The 19373-nt window shown below is 42.4% G+C and overlaps 1 protein-coding gene across 2 annotated transcripts in view; it reads right to left on the bottom strand.

The window, feature by feature from the left end:
• The window catches only part of Rasgef1b (RasGEF domain family member 1B), a 537873-nt gene extending 527803 nt beyond the window's left edge, over positions 1-10070 (bottom strand). For both annotated transcript variants that reach the window (XM_090343353.1, XM_090343354.1), the window contains exon 1: positions 9987-10070. In XM_090343353.1, the coding sequence (XP_090199479.1) occupies positions 9987-10055 (69 nt within the window). In that variant the 5' untranslated portion in view covers positions 10056-10070. The remainder of the gene's footprint in view (positions 1-9986) is intronic.
• Positions 10071-19373: the final 9303 nt, after the last annotated feature.

Here is a 19373-nt window from a genome sequence, read left to right as displayed (position 1 = left end):
ATTGATATTTTCATAGCAGAGCTATAGAAATGGCCACTCAGAGAAAAAAGGACATTCACTACAGGAGCTGGAACCAGAGAGCCAGGCTTGGAATGCAGATGTTAGAACTCCTGCTGCAGAAAGCTTGCAACTCACAACTCTATCACCCTGCTGCCATCCCCTGTGCCTCCCTGAAGATACCTCCACTCAAGTTTAACACCTTCCATGACTGAAAGCCTTGCTTCCAGGCACCCCAAAGAGATTCCTGGGAACTAGTGCATCATTACTTCTGTCTTTCCCACTGGAAATGTAAGAAGGAAGCCCAGCGGTATTCCTTGAGTAAATGACCTTTGAAGTAATCTGATATCAGATCAGAATTCTTCATCAACAGTGTGGAAAATTAGTCTGATGATTTATTATTTCATTCCCTTGGCTTATATTGAATGTATATGTTTACAAACGAGCTGAAAAAGAAAAGGTGTTCTGCAGCATGCTCACAAGACATTGTGGGAAATGAACTTTACAAAGGGGCAAGGGGAGGGTCAAGGAGGAGGGAAAGTGGGAGAAAAATGAGGGAGGGGGTAACAATGTTCAACAAAAAAAAATGTGCTCATTTTCCTTATGTATATAATTGAAACTTCTCTGTACATCACCTTGACAATAAAATTAAATTTAAAAGATACTCATACATTACCCCGATAATAAAAAGTAAAAAATAAATCATATTCACATTCCAAGTCAAGATCAAATCCTGTGTTGTTAAATAAAAGAAAGAAAGGAAAAATTTTGTATCTAACAATAGGGCAATCTATGGTTGAACTTCACTTAAGTGGCATTTAGAGTTGGCACATTTGCCAAGCTCTGCTTCTGCTACAGTTGTATATAAAAGTGTACTATCATCATTTGTACAACTGCAGCCTAAGTAGACTAGAAGGTCAGTCATCAAAAGTTACATTTCCATGGACAGTTGAGTATTTCCAGAAATAAAGTGATTCCTAGATTCTGCCAAAACAACATGTGAAATAAGCATTGATTGAGCATCCCTGCTTTGGTCAGCACTGGAAGATACAGAAATGCTTAAGGCAAGTTCTAAGACAGTCAAAGCAGGGTGGGCTGAGGGTATATGGAGAGCAAGGTAAAAGTTTATAACAATAACCAATATTATTATTATACATATATGTCAATTACTTTATATTAAACACTATACTTAGCATTCTGAGTTGTTTAATCCTCACAGCAACTCAGTGGGATACCTGCTGTTGCTATTATACCAATTTTACTGAAACACAAAGAAGTAATTTATCTCATTAAGCTCACAGAGATTAAAAGAGAGGAAGCCAGGTAAATATATGATTCCCTTAGCCTCTCTGCTGTGTTTGGGAATGGATTCGTGGAGAGCTGGCTCTTTGCCAAGGCACCAAAGATTAGACAGGTTGCAATTAGGAAGAGGGGAAGAATGGGTACAGGTCAATCAGAGGACTGAGAAGTAGCCTAAACAAAGCCACAGGAGGAAAAATTTGTATCTGACTTGTGAGTATTCCTGAAGAAAATCAATGCAGGAAGGAAAATGGCAGGCAAAATAAGATACTTAGAAAAATACTTAGAAGACCTTAGGAATAACAGGATATGTTTTAACTTCTTTCAAAAAAAGTCATATAGATGCTTATATAGATGAGCAAAGAAGAAAAGGTGCTGCAGTTATACCAGCAGTGTATTCTGGAGTTGTAGAGAGAAGGAAGGCTTAAGGGAGGAAAAACAACCAGTGGTTTATTGTGAAATTTTCCACAGCCCCTACTATTCCTTGGATATAGTAAGTGCACAAAACAGTTAAATCAACAAGTGAAAAGTTGCATGGATTTCTAACAGAAAGAAAGGAAGGGAAGGAGGGAGGGAGGAAGAAGGGAGAGATGAAGGGAAACACAGAAAGGGGAAGAAATCCAAGAAAGAATCTGCAGATATCATGGACAGACTGTCCATACAGGAAAAGAAGAGAAGCACAAAGATGGCAGCACATGTAGAACTTTAGGCTTGGAAAGTACTTTAGATACTTCAGGTCAACAGGAGGGCACAACCCTTACTTGTCACAAATTCAGATAGATACAAGTTATTTTATTATGGACCACATCAAAGGACATTATATAGGTAAAACTTTCATAATGTAAAAACCACTACCCAACCTAATGTAGCTTATCAAAGCCATGCAAAGTAAAGACATTCATAATATGCAAGAAGACCGTCATAAATTAGAGCACTAAGTAAAAAAGGAAAGGCATCAAAGAATTGAGCTTCTATCCCCTCTCCCTGTGACATCCCTGCTGGCACTGGCTATTTGACAGATATGAAACACCATCTTTTCCTTATTGAAATACAAACAAAGCAAAAGTCATCTCACAGTTTCTCAGCAAGAAGCCATTAGACAGATGTAATCATAATGGGACCAAATATTCCTCTAAATAAAAATGTGTGCGTTTAGGACCACATGAGGAGTTTAAAAGCAGCTAACACAAAAGCTAAGTTGAGTTGCTCCTGTGTATACAATGGCTTAGATGTAATAGAGCAATTCAATTGGTCTTCAAACAAAAATTGTGGATTTACAAGACAAATCCAGTATGCATTAGCTTAAAATTCAAATGAGCCTTGTAGAAAGCCCAGCTCTGGCAACAGGAGCTCTTATTCCCCAAGTAAACTTCTCTCCTATGATCACTCACCAAGATTCAACACAGAAGCTTCTGTCACATCCGTCTAAGTTATCTGCTTTCTGAACAGCCTGAGCACATGGTTCATGGATGCTTGAAGCCCAACAACATGGTCATACAGATGAAAAGCACAATAATCTTCCAACAGAGTCATAAAGAAGAGCTCAACTACTCAGTAAAATGGGCAAAACTACCAGGCACCAGTGGTTCATGCCAGTAATCTAGTTACTCAGGAAGCTGAGATCTAAGGATCATGGTTTGAAGACAACCCAGGCAGGAAATCCCATGAGAACCTTCTCTCAAATTAACCACCAGAAAGCCAGAAGTAGATCTGTGGCTCAAGTGCAGAGGGCTATGCTAGCCTTGAGGGAAAAAAAGAAACAGCTCAAGGAAAGCAATGAAGGCCTGAGTTCAAGAACCAGTGCTTGCATATACACACACACAGACACACACACACACAGACACACACACACACACACACACACACACACACACACACACACACACACACAGGCAAAACTAACAGCTCTAAAGGGGAATTAAGAAGAAAATCAGTGGGATACAGTGGTTCGCCCCTGTAATCCTAGCTGTCCAGGAGCCTGAGATCTAAGGATCACACTTCAAAGCCAGCCTGAGCATTAAAGACCATGAGAATCTTATCTCCAATTAACCACCAGAAAACTGGGAGTGGTGGATGCTGTGGCTCAAGGGGTAGGGCTGTAGCCTTGAGCTGAAGAGCTCAGGGGCAGCACCCAGGCCCAGAGTTCAAGCCCCACTACTGACACACACACACAAAAAAAAAAAGAAAGAGAAAAACATTTCCAAAGTGTTCAACTGAAGCACTGAAAAGATCCATAAATCAGGCCTGAGAGTTTTAACCCAACCAACCCAGCTAGCTCATTTAGGACCAGTAGATTATGAGAAAATCAGCGTCATTTTTCTAAAACATATGAAACGGTGTCACAAAATATTCTCAGGTAACATGTCAAGCCTTTTACTTAAATGTTCTCTAATTTAGAGACAGACACTGTTTTATAGTTATTTGAAACCCTGAAAATGTTTTCTCCCAAATAATGTTGTTCATTGTGGCTGGTGTCTGAAGATAGATCATAAGACTCTCCTAATATATAGTAATAATAACATATATAGTCCTAGGATAATGGAGTAATATAAATTGTTTTGTAAAAATAGAATCTTATCCTAAATAAAAGTGCTTTTCAAATTGTGGGTTACAAGCCATGAAATCAATTTATTTTTTATGGATTAGGAGAAATGAAATGAAAAGGAAAGAATTGAAAAGATCAAAGTACATCCCACATTATAAGGAAAGGTATTAGCCTGGAAACCTAATTTCAGTGTTATAGGTACATGTAAATAGCTAGACTCTTAAAGCAAAACATATTTCTTACTGCAATGCAGTGTCTAAACAGTTTGAATATCTCTTAATAAGGCTTCTACAGGATGCATAGGATGAGAGCATTTAATAATGCTTGCTAAGGGAATGAACATCTGTATGAATTGTGAAGAATGAATAAATTGGAGACCAGTACTACAGCCTTTGTTCACAGCCATATATGCAGTGTGAAACTTTGTCTCCCTTAAGTACCTTCACACTAGAGGCAGTAAGGACAGACAGCTCGACTGCTGCATTTTCTTATAGGTAGCTCTCTTAGCCTGAGACATGATCTGTGGCAAGGTATATGCTATAAAGAGGAAAGGATGAGGGAAATTTTCCCCAGGTGGATTGGATTGCACAATAGGAACTAAGTGGTGGAGAGAAAATGACAAGGTAAGATAGGGTTACCTGATTAACACACACACACATGCAGGCTAGCCAGTTAACTCTCAATTTCAAATACACAAATGGTTTAAAGGCAAAAGAAATGATGAACCTTCACAGTTGGAAGTTCAACTAGAAGTTCATTAGGCATTTATTTGATGTAAAACTGGACAAAAACTGTGTAAGATGCTTCAGAATTTTTTTAAATACATGGTTGTTAACATTGCAGAGATCAGAGATGCATGCAACAACCTCAATAGTTAACATTATATTAAGCACTATTCTAACTTCATTATAGGCATTAACTTACTTTGCCTTTACCTCTTACACTATTACTCTCACCGTGAAGACATAACTAAAATATAAAGAAACACACACAAATAATATTCAATGGGCCTGTATCAGAAGGCAGGTGTTGTCAAGGAGTGGTTCTGGAGGTGAGACATGAAGTGAGCCTTAAAGGCAGATGAAACTTCAGTAAATATTAGGAAAATATTCCAGGCAGAACAGTGTGGATATGATCAAGAAACACTAAAAATGTGGTAAGAGAAAGGAAAGAATAGGCAGTGATCTGCCTGTGAAAATGTTTGTGTATCCTGAGGAATCTGCATGTAATAGCAAACTCCCAAGAAATTTTCCATACATGTATGTTAAGCTGGACTATTAGAATGACAGCTTTGCTAATAGTGCAAAAAATGGAATGAATGAGGCAACTATCAGTGGCTAGCAAAACATTATGGCAAGGATTCTAGGACTTACATCTCAGATCAGACCCTTAGCAGTGAGTGATGTTGAACAATTCATGTAATCTCTCTGATCCCTAGTTGTCTCATTTATGCAAAAGGAATGACAATACTACTTAGCTTATAGCATTATTGGAAACATAAAACTAGACTAAGCCCACAATATGCTCGATAAGTAGAAGCTATCTCTATAATGTCACAGTAAATTTGAATTTGAATATTTCCATTAGTGTCTCCAAATTCAGCCTTTGAACATTTCTGGTGGTAAGGTACTCATGACATCCCAACAGTGACACAATAAGAGTGTATCTGGGAATGAAGGCAGACAACAAAAGATAAATATGGCACCTAATACCAATAAACCATAGTAGGAGAAGGTGGGTGAACTTTGAGGTAAACAAACAGGCTTATCATGCAGTTTACAAATAGGTGTTTATGAACAACTGTATTATGTGACTATTGAAAGAACAGCCAAGATGACAGATTTTCAGCCCTTAGGACAATGCCAGGCCCAAAGCAGGAGACCACTAACTGATGGCTATCATGTATTATATACCAAATAAATAAAGCCACATTTGCAATTAAGCAGAAATACTGAGGAAGATAGAAAACAGAATGTGGAACTATGTAGAGAAGACATGAAGTCTGGCAATTCTACAGACCACATCCATGAGAATCATAGAATTGGACAATCCCTTGCATAGAGCTACATGTCTATACTGAGAAGCTGTGACTCATTCAAGGTGATGATGAAGGATTAAAATGTAGGCTGGTGGACTAGCGGAAGATTATTCAAAATGAAAAGGCAACAGTCTCTGAGTGAATAATTCTGCCATTTCCTGTCCTGGAATTTAGAACCTATCAAGAACATTAAGGCATAAAAGGAGAGGAAGGGCAAGTTCATCATTTATCACAGCTTCTAGGGAATTAATGAATGCCAGAACCAGGCAGCTATCCATGCCTGCATATGAGGCCCTGAAAGATCTGGAAACAACTGTCTGTGTGCTTCTGCCCTACCTTTCTAGACATTAGAATACAGATCAAGCCCATTGTTTCTGTAGATGTGTGGCGCAGACATTCCAAAAACCTAGCCCCATTCAGAGGGCACTGCCATTTCCCTATGCTTTGCTTTTCTCTTTTTATTTTTCTTTTTAGAAATTTTTTTTGCCAGTCCTCAGCTTGAGCTCAGGGTCTGAGCCCTGTCCTTGGGCTTTCTCAAGGCTAGAGCTCTACCACTTGAGGCTCAGCACCACTTCTGGCTTTTTTCTATGTATGTGGTACTGAGGAATTGAACCCAGGTCTTTGTGCATGCTAGGCAAGCACTCAACCACTAGGCCAAACTCCCAGCTCTTTTTAGAAAATTTTAAATTATTCTCCAAGACCTTGTTTGCAAATCTGAATTTTTTTTTGCTAAGAGTAAGGCAAAAGGTAACACCATTATCACTGAAAACAGTTTTCAGTGCACAGCTTCTACACATGTTCTCGGCATGGCAGACACATATTAGAATTGTTTTCAAAGATAATGACTCTGCTCATTTGTTCAGATCATGGATATCATGCCCTTAGAACCATACCTGGCCCAAAGTAAGTGACACCTGGTAGTTATATTCTACTACCTTATTGATTCAAATAAAGCTACAACTACAGCCAAGCAGGAAAACTGATAAGAGGTAGAAACTAGAATGTGGAAATGTGTAGACATACTGAGAGATGTATAGCCTTAACTGTAATTCCCAGGATAGCAGAAGTGACTCCATTTTGTGTAGCAGCTGCAGTTTAGTTATAAAAAGAAATTGAAAAATAACCAGCAAGATGTTCACGGTCAGAGTGACCGAGAACTGAAATTGTATAGACAGGATAAGGAGTAAGATAAGGAGTATGTGAAAAACATGTTATGACCAGAAGAAGGACACGTAAGCCCTTCTCTAGCCAAAAAGGAAAATTCCACTACTGCCCAGAATAAACCCCCAGCCTCATTTGAATTAACCAATCCCTACCCTGTAACCATGCTTCTGCTTCTGTAAACGCTTCAGCTACCCATAAATACTCCCCTCTCCCCAGCCTCGGCGCGCAAGTCTTCTAGGAGACTTTGTTGCCCCGGACGCCCGTGTACCCAAATAAACCTCTTGCTGTTTGCATCCGACTGCGTGGTCTCGGTGCTCCTTGGGAAGGGTCTCCTCCTGGAAGACGTCCCGCTGAGTCGGGGGTCTTACAATACATGCTAGAGAATATGCATATACATACATACACATGTAAATATACATACACCACTCCTACTCCCTTGTCAGGAAGGCCTAGACTCAGTATTCAGGAAGAATTCCTCTGTGAACACCAAAATTAGCCTGAGTGGTCAAAACTGCATATTCGAGTCAAAATGAAACCAAAGGCTATTCCTTAGGAAAACATCTACCTTGTCTCCTAATCTCCCTGAAACTACAGTCGTGCTCCAGTATATTAAAAATTAGAGCATTCAATGGAAATCTAAAGCCGCTAAAGTGCTATTATTTTCATTTATAAGAGATTAACATTCAAGAAGATATACAAACATGTTTCTTTCCCATCTGTCTCCCTCTTTGAGATGGGAAGCTGGGTGGCAACCTTTCTGAGCAGGAGTATGCTGTCGCAAGGCCTCTTCTAAGAAGAAAACATCCACAAAGTACTTCTAGCTCCACTCTTCAACATCCTGGACTCTCATCCCCAAAGGTAAGAAATGATGTCCACTTAATCTTTCCAGGGACACTGATTAAACATAGTACTTGAGTGAAGTGTTTTATGGATGAGCCAACACTGAGTCAGTCATTTGTAGAAATACAAAGACAGCAAATACTAGTAGCCTCTGATTCTGTATGGGTGTATATAATAGTAAACAAGATATGAGGGACCAAAGATTGGGGAATGTTCTCCCTCTATAATTCTTCCAAGACCAAATAGTCACTGTTAGTTTTGAAAATGTCAATGGACATCTGTGGTTAATTTTAAAAATAATTCTTGGGGAATCAAGTATTCTAAAAAGTCAAGATGGGGTGTCTATTGTCTGGAGGAGAAAATACATAGAATACCCAACCCTATGTATGCAATTTGTGTATATTAAACATCTTAGTAGAGAACTTTGTACCCTAGGCACAAACAAAAATCCAAGTAGAATGTCAAGTGCCAATGGCTCATGCTTACAATTCTAACAATTCAGGAGATTGAAATTTGAGGATCACAGGTCAAAGTCAGCTCTGGCAGGAAAGTCTGTGAGACTCCTATCTCCAATTAATTATGCACAGAAACAAAGAATTAGAACTGCGGCTCAAGTAGTAGAATGCTGGTCTTAAGCACAAAAAGCTCAGGGACAGCACACAGGTCCTGATTTCAAGCTCCAGGACAGACAGACAGAAACATACACACACACACACACACACACACACACACACACACACACACAAGTAAAAATAGAGAAAGTAAAAAAAGAAAAGTGATTTTAAAGGGCTATCTCCAGAATAATTACTTCACAGACAAGCAAAGGGTAGCCATGTCCTGCTAAAGGAAACAGCTGACTTGCATTGTAGGCCTTGAAAGGTTTCCTTTGGTGGCTCTTCATTATTTCTTGTATTTCTGAATACCACCTGTCCAGGTACTTCCCACTCTGTTTACCCAAATCCTCCCCATCATCCACTATTGCAATGATTTCATTACACAGAATTTAAATTGGACAATTGAGCTCTAACATCAAAGGATGTTTCCATGTTACTTCCGAAGGTTAAGACACCTGCTATAGGCATTGCTAGAAGAGACTGGAGCAGCCAAGGGCCACAGAGAAGAGTTTGGAACCTGAAGAGGTGCCTTGCAGAAGGACAAGCTTCTAATTCCATGAGACAAGAGACCACGTTCTGTTTCTCTCTAGTCAGTCAGGAAACTCTTGGCATGGAAAGTTGTGAGACCTGAGAGAACACAGTGCATACCTAGTGCTGGCTCAACTACTGTAAGCCAGGACCTGTGGTCCAGATCTGATTGTTGGGTAGTCTGGGAGAGGAGGATGCTCAGTTACACATTATGACTGTGGAATGAGTGGCCAATATAGGTCTCCTAAAAATCACTTGACAGTACTACTTCTCCCAGGAAGGCATCCTTTTCTGCCTGGCTTCTCCTCGAGAAACAGCAGCCTTGCCACAAGCATGCAGGTGGGAGCAATTAGGGGTGCCTGCCTTTGGAGCCTCTATGTGTTTATCTGACTTGACAAATCCGATTTTAACCTCCCTATCCATGTGAATTAACTCAGGTTAATCCATCTGGAGCTCCCACCACCCAGGAGGTTTGGGAACCGGGTGGGGACAGAAGAGGAAAGCAGGTGGAATCCTTTGGATCTGAGGATTTTTTTCATTCAGTGACTAATTTTTAGGACTAAAAGGAGAGAGAGAAGTAAAAAAGATATTGAAGAGGGATTGAAAGATACTGTTGATTTTTTTTTAATATATACCTGACATTTTAGGAAAGAGCAACTTGCAAAACTCATCCAGATTGACAGGAAACATGTGGCCATGTCAACCAGGGAAGGGGACAAAAATAAAGATGGGAGAGGAAAAGATAAAAACAGAGAGAGGTAGGGAGACAGGAATTCAGGAGGGAGGGTTGTTCGGCTCTTCTCTTGGCCACCCTCTCCCTGCCTGCCCCAGAAGCCCAGGCCCAGCCCGGGGAGTGAGACTGTACACTTGTCAACTCTGGGGCACCCCAGGGTCGGATGGGGTGGGGGGGGTCTCTGATCCCGCTGACAGCCGTCCCCTCCGGGACACACCCTCCACCTACCTCAAACATGGGAGAGGCGCCCTTGCTCGGCAACGTGCAGCCCAGGAGCTCGGCGAGAAACTTTGCCATATACGAGCAGGGCGGCTGGCAGGGTCTGCGGGTCCCGACGCGGCGGTCCTGTCCCGGCCCTGCGCCAGAGCCCCCGCCGCCAGACCTGGCCCGGAGCTCGCGAGTCACTCCAGGCGGGGACGCCGGGGCTGCCCCGCGCCGGCCTGCCGGGGCCTGCGGGGAGACCGCGCCGCTCGCCTGGCCTGGGCGGTCCTGGCCGTGCGGGGTGCGCGTGGCGGGGTCCGCCGCCCGAGCCGCGCCGCCGCGGGAGAGCCGGGGCGCAGGGTCCGCGCGCGCCTCGGCCGCCGAATGTCACGATTACCATAGTAAAGGGAAGGGCCCCGCCGAGGGGGTGGCGGGAGGGCCAACGGCGCCGCAGGACCCGGGGCAGCCGGCGGGCACGGCAGCGCCGCCGCAGCGCAGGGACGCGCCCCGCCCGGCCCCCGGGCAGGGGTGCTCGGGAGGCGCGGAGGCCGGGCAAGGAGTGCGGAGGGGACGCCAGCGAGGGTCTGAGGGTCGGAGCCAGCCCGGTGACCCACCGCCCCAGTCGTCCCCCACGCTGGCGCTAAGGCGGGCGGCCCTGGAGGCGACCTGGGTCCCAGGCGGATACCTGCGCGCGAGGCCCCAGCCGCCCGCGCGGGGTCCCCGGCGGGCCTGCGCCTGCCGCACCCTTCCTCTGGAGACCTGAGAGGAGAAAAGCTAGAAGCCTACACGGAGAAATGTCCATTCCTGCTTCTGGCGGACTAACGTGGACTGCCGCAGGCACAGGACAGCCTCCGAGGCGGGTGGCGAGGGGCCTGGGCCGGGTGTGCGCCCTGGTCACAGTCACAGCTCCCTCCCCGGCCTCGGGTCTATCCAGGAGGGCCGAGAGGGGGTATGACCACAGCTGATGTAGACTGCTGGGGCCCTGCCTTCCCCTGCCCACTTGTTTTTCCATGAGGACATTTGAAGCATGCCTATATTCTGTACTTACTTTCATCCTCAGGACTTTAGCATGTTGTTTGGTTTAAAATGAGAAGCCCTGAGCCCACATAGTAGGTGTGGAGCCCTTCTGGATCTGCGATCTGGTGACATGCCCATAGAGGTGGGGGCAGATGGGACTTTGAAAAACACTGTCAGCACGTGTGAGAGCAGTACTACATCTAGTGACAGACCAGGACCCTAGAGAGAGTTTGATGGAATCGCCTACATTTCTATGCAAGGAAACAGAGCTAGGAGAACCTGGAGTGTCGAGCTAGGCGCCTGGAAACAGGTATTTTGCTGAATGAATAGATAGTAGGTAGGTAGGTCCTGGTGATCTGAGTCTCACTCCACAATTTCAGTTGGTCCAGCAAACACATGGAATTTAGGAGATACAAAAGAAGGATGTTCAACGAATTAGCCTACATACATCTCAAAGCTTCTCAAGCTTTGTCAATAAGGTATCTTTCATAAAAAAGAGCATAATGTTTGCCCGGCACAGGAGGTTCATGCCTGTAATCCTAGCTACTCAGGAGGCTCAAATCTAAGGATCATCGTTCAAAGCCAATCCAGGCACAAAAGCCTGTGAGGCTCTTACCTCCAATTAACAACTAGAAAACTAGCCCAAGTGGCGCTGTGGCTTAAGTGGTAGAGTGCTAGACTTGAGCTGAAGAGCTCAAGGACAGCGCCCAGATCCCGAGCTTAAAAAAGAAAAAAGAAAAAAAGACTATAAAGTTTATTTAAATCTCTAGGATGTTTTGTTTGGTTGGTTGGTTGGTTTTATTTTCTGTTTTTGCCAGTCCTGGGGCTTGAACTCCTGGCCCGAGCAACTGACCTTGAGCTTTCTCAAGACTAGCGCCCCCTCCCCCATGAGCACTGACTTGGAAGTAGATAGCAAAGCTCCCTAAAGACCACCACTGCCTGGATCTTGGACTCCAGAACTGTGAGAGACACATCCTATTCTTTACAACGTAGCTACTCTGTGGCATTATCCTTTAACATTATAGTCTATTATAGCATCAACAAACAGACTGAAGCACACACTTAGTGTGATACTTGAGGCATGTGATCTAATACTTGTAATTACTTCTCCAAAGTGCCTTTTGTCTATAATGAAACACAATCACAAGGTAATGATGGGGATAAAAATTATTAGAGCTATCTAAACTCTTGCCTGCCATCTGACTACTTTAAGGCAAAGAAAAGGAGCATATATTTAAAATTACTTAATCTGTGATACTTAAAAAAAGAACTCAATAGAGTTCACATGGCATTTAATTAGAATGTCACTACAGCTCTGAATTATTGTAAAGGTGAAAAATAGAACATCAGAAAGACTGTCCAAGACACAGCAGGGTAGGGTCAGGGCCAGAAATAAACTTAGGATAGTTGGGAATCCTGGAACTTTTGCTAATTTTTGATTCTACAGCATTGAAAACTAGGCATTATATCATTTGGGGGCAGTAGAACTTCAGAAAGAGAAAGGATAAATAACAATGAGAGAAACAGAAAGAGTATTCACAGTCACTTTTCATACATGAATTATTGGAAGATAAAGTGAAAGATGATGATTGAAGTCCTTTTATTCAACCCATATAAAAACCATAGACAGACTGGGCACAGTGGTTCATGCCTGTAATCCTAGCTACTCAGGAGGCTGAGATCTGAGGATAATGGTTCAAAGCCAGCCCAGACACTAAAGTCTGTGAGACTCTTATCTCCAATTAAACACCAGAAAACAGGAAGTAGCACTGTGGCTCAAGTAATAGGGCAGTAGCCTTGAGCTGAAGAACTCAGGGACAGTGCCCAGGCCCAGAGTTCAAGCCCCATGATTGACAAAAACAAAAACAACAACAACAACAAAAACCACCATCCTTGACAGGTGAGAAGTGACTCAAGTTATTCTAGGCTCTTTACACTTGGGTTTGGACTCAGGATCTTATGCTTTCTAGGTAGACTCTCTACCACATAATCCATGCCCCCAGCTCTTTTTTGTTTAGTTGTTTTCCAATAGTGAGTGCCTCAAATTTATGCCCCTTTTATCTATTGAGTAGTTGGGATGAACAGCAAATGCTACTACGCTCAGCTTCTTTTTTTATTATTGGTTGAGAAGGAATTTTGCAAACTTTAGTGCAGGCTGGCCTCAAATTGCAATCCTCACAATCTCTACCTCTCAAGTATCTAGTATGGGCATGTGCTAACACACATGGCTTCTTGATGAGTGTCTTTTTTTTTTTCTGGTCCTGGGGACTGTACTCAGGCCTGAGCACTGTTCTTAGCTTTTCCTCAAGGCTAGTGCAATACCACTTGAGCCACAGTGCCACTTGCAGCCTTTTCTATGTATGTGATACTGAAGAATTGAACCCTGGTTTTCGTGAATACAAGACAAGCACTCTACTACTAGGCCAAACTCCCGGCCCAAAGTTTTTTTGATAAAAAGTAAGCAGTGGGTGACAGTGGATGGCTGTAAGTGTCTCTGTTTAGAGTAAAAGCCAAGATGCTTTAGCAGGTCTCAGCAGAGCTAAGGGTTACCACTTTTCAACTTCGGTTCAAGTCCCCAAGCATTTGATATTTCTCACTGCCCTCTTGCCTGGCTCAATGTCAGTTTTGCTTTGGAGGCTGCCACAGGCCTTCCTGTCACCAAGGAGACTCAAATCAGGGACCAATCCCTCTCCCCTTTACAGGGAGATTTCAGCCTGCTACAGATGTTTTCTCCACTGGGGGAAGGCACAGTAGACTAAAGATATTCCCACTGCTGAGGGAGGTGTGGTGGTGTTCTGGTCCCACCTACATAGGAGGCCCCAGTAGGCCACTGTCTATTCCAAGACGGAATTATGGATTACTGTTATTTTCTTCCCCTAAATGTTTACATTTTCTGTATTGAATTTGATCATTGTATCAATTCAAATACTTATTTCATGATCTTATAGTTAAGAACATGGGGGGCCAGGAGTTTGGTCTAGTGGTAGAGTGCTTGCCTAGCATGCCACAAGCACCCAGGTTTGATTCCTCGGTACCACATACATAGAAGAAAGCTGGAAGTGGTGCTGTGGCTCAAAAGGTAGAGCTCTAGCCTTGAGAAAATCCAAGGACAGTGCTCATGCCCTGAGTTCAAGCCCCACAACTGGCCAAAAAAAAAAAAAAAAAAAGAACATGGACATTTAAAAAAGGTTATCAGCCAGGTTTGGGTGGCTCAGGCCTATAATCCTAGCTACTCAGGAGACAGAACTAAGGATGGATCACAGTTCAAGCAAGCCTAGACAGGGAAGTCCTTGAGACTCTTCTCTCTAATTAATCACTAGAAAACCAGAAGTGGGACTGTGGCGCAAAGTGGTAAAGCACTAGCCTTGAGTGAAAGAGCTCAAGGACAGCACCCAGGCCCTGAGTTCAAGCCTCATGAACAACAGAAATAAAGATATCAAATTAACTTCAACTGAATTTTTAGGTCTTAACTCTTAAAACATTTAAGAAAGACCAATTATCACAAGCAAATTTATAATATCCCTACTGTCCTGAAGCAACATCTGGTGTTTGTGAAGATATTCTATTAAATGTCATTCAAATTTGGTCTTGGTAATGCTCATTTCTGCTATGAGAGCCAGAAGCCCCATTGTCAACAATACCAACTGGGGTTGAAGTGTGGCTCAGTTGGTAGGGTACTGAGTTCAAGTTCCAGTCTTGCACCTAAAAAAAATAAAGATCAATGCCAATATCTAGGGTTAGTGCCATCACAAGTAGCAAATATACTCTACTTTTAAAACTTGTTTCCCTTTTTCTCTGGGTGATACTAGGATCTGAATTCAGGGATTCACATTTGCTAAGCAACTTTTGTTGCTTGAGCCATAGTTCCAGTTCTAAAATATGCTGACATTTTGTTCTTGGTTTGTAACCAAATGCAGCAGTTACCTCCTTAAACTGTCATTTCCCAAGAATGAGTAATTTTGTGTAACGTGTGCCTTCTTTCTCTGAGTCTCCAAGAGACACAGCTGTCGTTATAGTTATAGTTGCTATCAACTCTGATCTTGACTGTGGTCAGAAATAGAGCAGTCTGATTAATCAGCTGCTCAAACTAATTACCTTGTAGGCAACACATGAATTACCACTTTTCAAAAAATTAGCCTGTCATAAATTGCCATTAACACCAAGACTACCGAAGGTTTTGTAATTCTTTGATGATTCAGGAGGCACGCGGTATCTCTTGAAGTGTCAAGCTCACAGCAGAAGCAAGCTTTTTTTTCCCTGATAGGATAGGCAAGGAAAGATTCTGGTTAACAGGAATTTTCAGCTGATAGAAATGCAAGCAAGCCAGATTTTCCTGTGTTTACAAGGCTGAACGAATGCCTTTTGAGCTCTTCGGGCACCTCCTGAGAAAAGCGCTCTACTTGTGTGAGATGTTATAATTATCATTCCACAGGAACACAATTGTAACCTTCTATTTTACAACAAAGAAAATTAGATTACAAGCCATCTTACAATCCTCCCTCCTTCTTGCCAACATCATACATAGTAGAGTCATAATGGTGCCCATTACAGCAGCTTTTCATGTGCTGTATGTTTCTTTGGCTGTTGATAATCTGAGAAACTACTGGCAGCAATCAAAACAATTTGGGAGAAAATAGTTTTATCTTCTGTGTTCAGATAATGCTATTGATTTAAACTTCATATTGCTCATTTCCTTCTTAGTACAATAAGCCAGCATGTGGCTTTCTGTCTAAGCCCCCCATTCTATCTTACTGAGAAAGTATTTGAATGCAAAACCTAATATACACAAGGCCTTTTACATGACTAGTTGCTAGACACAATTTTCCATCAAAGGAAGAGGGGGTATTTTTTTTTAAGAATAATTTAGTCCAATCAATCGCTACACAAAATGTGTGTGCGTGTGTGCACGTGCGCACACACACACACACACACACACACACACACACACACCATACATCCTACTTTATAGATGATGAATGTGATGCACAGAAAGGTCAAGGGGATTGTCCCAATTTTTCAGCTACAATAAAGCATCATTGTAAATCTCTCCATGGAGTCAGTTCTTTAGACTTCATCGTGAAACTCTGCCCTTCTCTCTAATTTGTGCCAGGGCTGAGTTTTTTACCTAAAAAGTAGATATTTTCTTTGAAATAAAAGAAATAAAATAATAATAATTAATGATAATAATGATAATAATGAAAGAAATAGGGGGAGAGGAGGGGAAACTCAATATTGTGTTCTGGAGATATTACTCGCACATAACTGGTAAGCTTACTCCCCTCCTGGCACAGTGAGATTCAGATGTTTGGAAAGCTATATTGGAAAGTATCTTCGCAGGATGTCTTGAAGTTGCTGGCCAGAGCTTCTGCTTGAGCAAAGAAACATACCCAACCCCATTCCGGCTGTTCCAAATGTGTGTACTCTAACAAAGGAGAGTACACACAAAGGAGAGGCACAAAGGAGAGTACAAAGGAGAGGCACTTCTAGAAAAATATGACAAATGAAAAAAAGTGCAATGTTTCAAGTGTGATCAAAGGCTAAGAGAATATCTACTCTACGCCATCCCTAATTTTAAGGCTTAAGGTGAGAGCCAGTATGTGGTAAAAGAAGGCCTGGCTCTTCCCAGTGACCATGAGAGTATCATTCATGACAAAGACACAAAGAGTATGAAACATTTGGGTTATGCCAATACCCTTGAAAATACCTCAGTCAAGAGCAGAGCACTCACTTTCAGTGGGGAAAATGAAACATCAGTCTGGAGCTCTTGGAGCCGTGTGCCCCTATGGGAAGTGATGAGAGGGACTCAGAGTTAACATCAAGTAAGGATGTACCAGATCAGCACCAGGACAGTGGCACTACCCAGCCGGAAATAGAGCAATGAGATAGAGCCAGCAGCTCTAAAGCAGAGCTGCATCCAGCCACAAAGATCCTCCATAAGAAACAAGGCAGGCAGGAAGCTAAGGTTCCAGGGGTCTGAGTTAAGCATCACTCCTGTTTATATTCCATTGCTTCACACTTGTATTTTGATTGGTTCACTACCCTGCTGGCTTGGCCTCTGTCCATGTGACAAGACAGCCAAGGTCAATGGCTTCTGGTTCTGGCCAGATTCATTCATTTCCCTAAAAGCTGCCTTCATTATACACTGGTCCAGATCTGCTTTTGAAATGCAATAAGATTAGACTAGGGCATCCCCCAGTCTCACAGCCAATACAAATCAACTATAGCTCAACGTGAGACCAAACCTGAACACCTGTGATGTGAGAATGAGCACAAAGGCTAATCTCACACCAGCCTGAATGGAAGGGATAGTTCCCACTCAAGCAATCATGTCTATGAGTACTACCACAGCCACATAGTCAAACTCATATTTTATATAATATATACGTATATGTGTGTGGTTTCCTTTTTGTTCTTCAACCAGCCCTGACCTCTCCACTCAGACAACACTGTCCATAGCCCAACAACAAAAATCGTCACCTAAATTCCACGCTCTCATATTTCTCCATCTTTATGTTCAGTGATTATAATAGCATCAGTAGTCATATACTGCTATGTGAGATAGCACACTTTCCACAGACCACTGATGTGTTATATTTGATCATGTCACCGAGTCCTTCAGATTACACTATCATAGCCATTAGTTTGCACCTGGGAAAAAGGCGGCATGGGGTGTTTATTATTTTCTCCAAGTCAGTAGCTAGAGAGAGATGGATCTTCCACAGGGATGCAAGCCCATCTCCTTACTCTACATCTCATCAGCATTGGACCGAAGAGCTGCAAGGATTGAAGAGCTTTCAGCCTCACTCTTCAGGGAGGTGGGAAAATGAAATGAATATAAAGAAGAGGCAAGTTTTAATTATACGTTGTCTAATGCAAAACAATTCCCATTTTGCTGACAAAATACAAATGAGCAGAAACAAAGAATTTTGACATTTATGCCCTTGCATCTGTACAGCAGAGTATTTCTACTCATCACCTCCAGCCCAATACCTGCATGATGAATAGAAACTGGAATGTTCCAAAGTCATTCCCACTAAACTGTCATGTAAATTGTGTTTATCACTTTTGCTGTCCAATTTCTATAACTTCAGTGAGATTTTGAGAATTGGATGGAATTGGTTCGACTTATTGTCATTTCTTTAAGGAATTACATGCCCCTTATCTCAATTACCTTTGAAAAAAATGACTTAAAGATTTTTAAGTCCCATGACCCACACACACAAAAAGGCTTCAGCCCTGAAATAAAGTTGGTCCTACAATGAGCAGTAGAAAAGACTCATCAGGAATGACATGATTTTCCTCAAAAGAGGACAAAAGAGTTATAGCCCCAGGAAAACTGCAGTCAGATTTAGCCTGGGAAAAATCTGTCCGATGTCTTTGGTCTCCTTTGTACCCATGGGGAATGCCTGCCAATACCCACCTCATGGCTAGATCACAAGACTTCATCCACACTTATTTCAAGAACTCAGTCTGTAGGACATAGATGGATACCGAGAAAGTAAGAAACATTTATTTAAATATTCCAGGGGAATCAGAAAGCAAACTAAGAGGTAATGTAATTACAGGAAGGGGGACCCTAGACACCTACTTCAAAAGACAAAGAAAATACAAATTATCTACACAAAAAGGATTAGAAAAAAAGGGAAAATAGGCTCTTGGTTTTTAACTCTGGAAATATATATTATACTCATACTGAGTGCTAGCAGGCAGATGGTTGAAACTCATACAAGGAATATTAAATCTACTTGGAACCCCCTTGCCTTCCTGATACAACACTGCAGATGCCTACAGGGCAACACAATGAGCACATAAATGCCTACAAATCACTCACACTGTCACTGACTGGGAAATCCTCCCTTCGTTCCAGGACCCAGGGAGCTAGAATGGTTTGTCCCACCCCTCACAGAAGGTCAGACACGGGATCAGAAGAGAAGAGCCTCTCTCTTTTCTCCCTCCCTCCCTCTCTCTCTCTTTCTGCCCCTCTCTCTCTCCCTCCATATCTCCCTTCCCACAGCATCTCTTCATACTCACAATGCTTTCTGCCAAGTATAAAATGAAATAGCACATATAAACTCCCAGCACAGAGTCTGTTCATGGCATTCAGTGTCTTTGCAATCTCTTCATCGGAGTAGAAACTGATCCTTAGAGAAATTTTAAAGACCAGGAGAAATGAAAAGTCAATATATGATTAGCTTGCCCAGTTGTCCTTCAGATCTTGTACTCTCCAGTGGGCAATCATTCAAAACACCATGAAGGTCATCCACGAACCACTGGTAACAACAAACCTGAGACAGAAGTAAATCACTCCAAAATAGAACACACTATCACCTTGCCTGACCAAAGCATCTAAACCAGAGTAGTTTATGAATATGTGGAAAGCAGGGCTGGGAATGTGGC

This window comes from Megascapheus bottae, chromosome 13, assembly GCF_031878675.1.
Source record: "Megascapheus bottae isolate mThoBot1 chromosome 13, mThoBot2.hap1, whole genome shotgun sequence".
Taxonomy (NCBI): domain Eukaryota; kingdom Metazoa; phylum Chordata; class Mammalia; order Rodentia; family Geomyidae; genus Megascapheus; species Megascapheus bottae.
The sequence above is the reverse complement of the archived record's forward strand: the minus strand, read 5'-3'. Positions and strand labels throughout refer to the sequence as shown.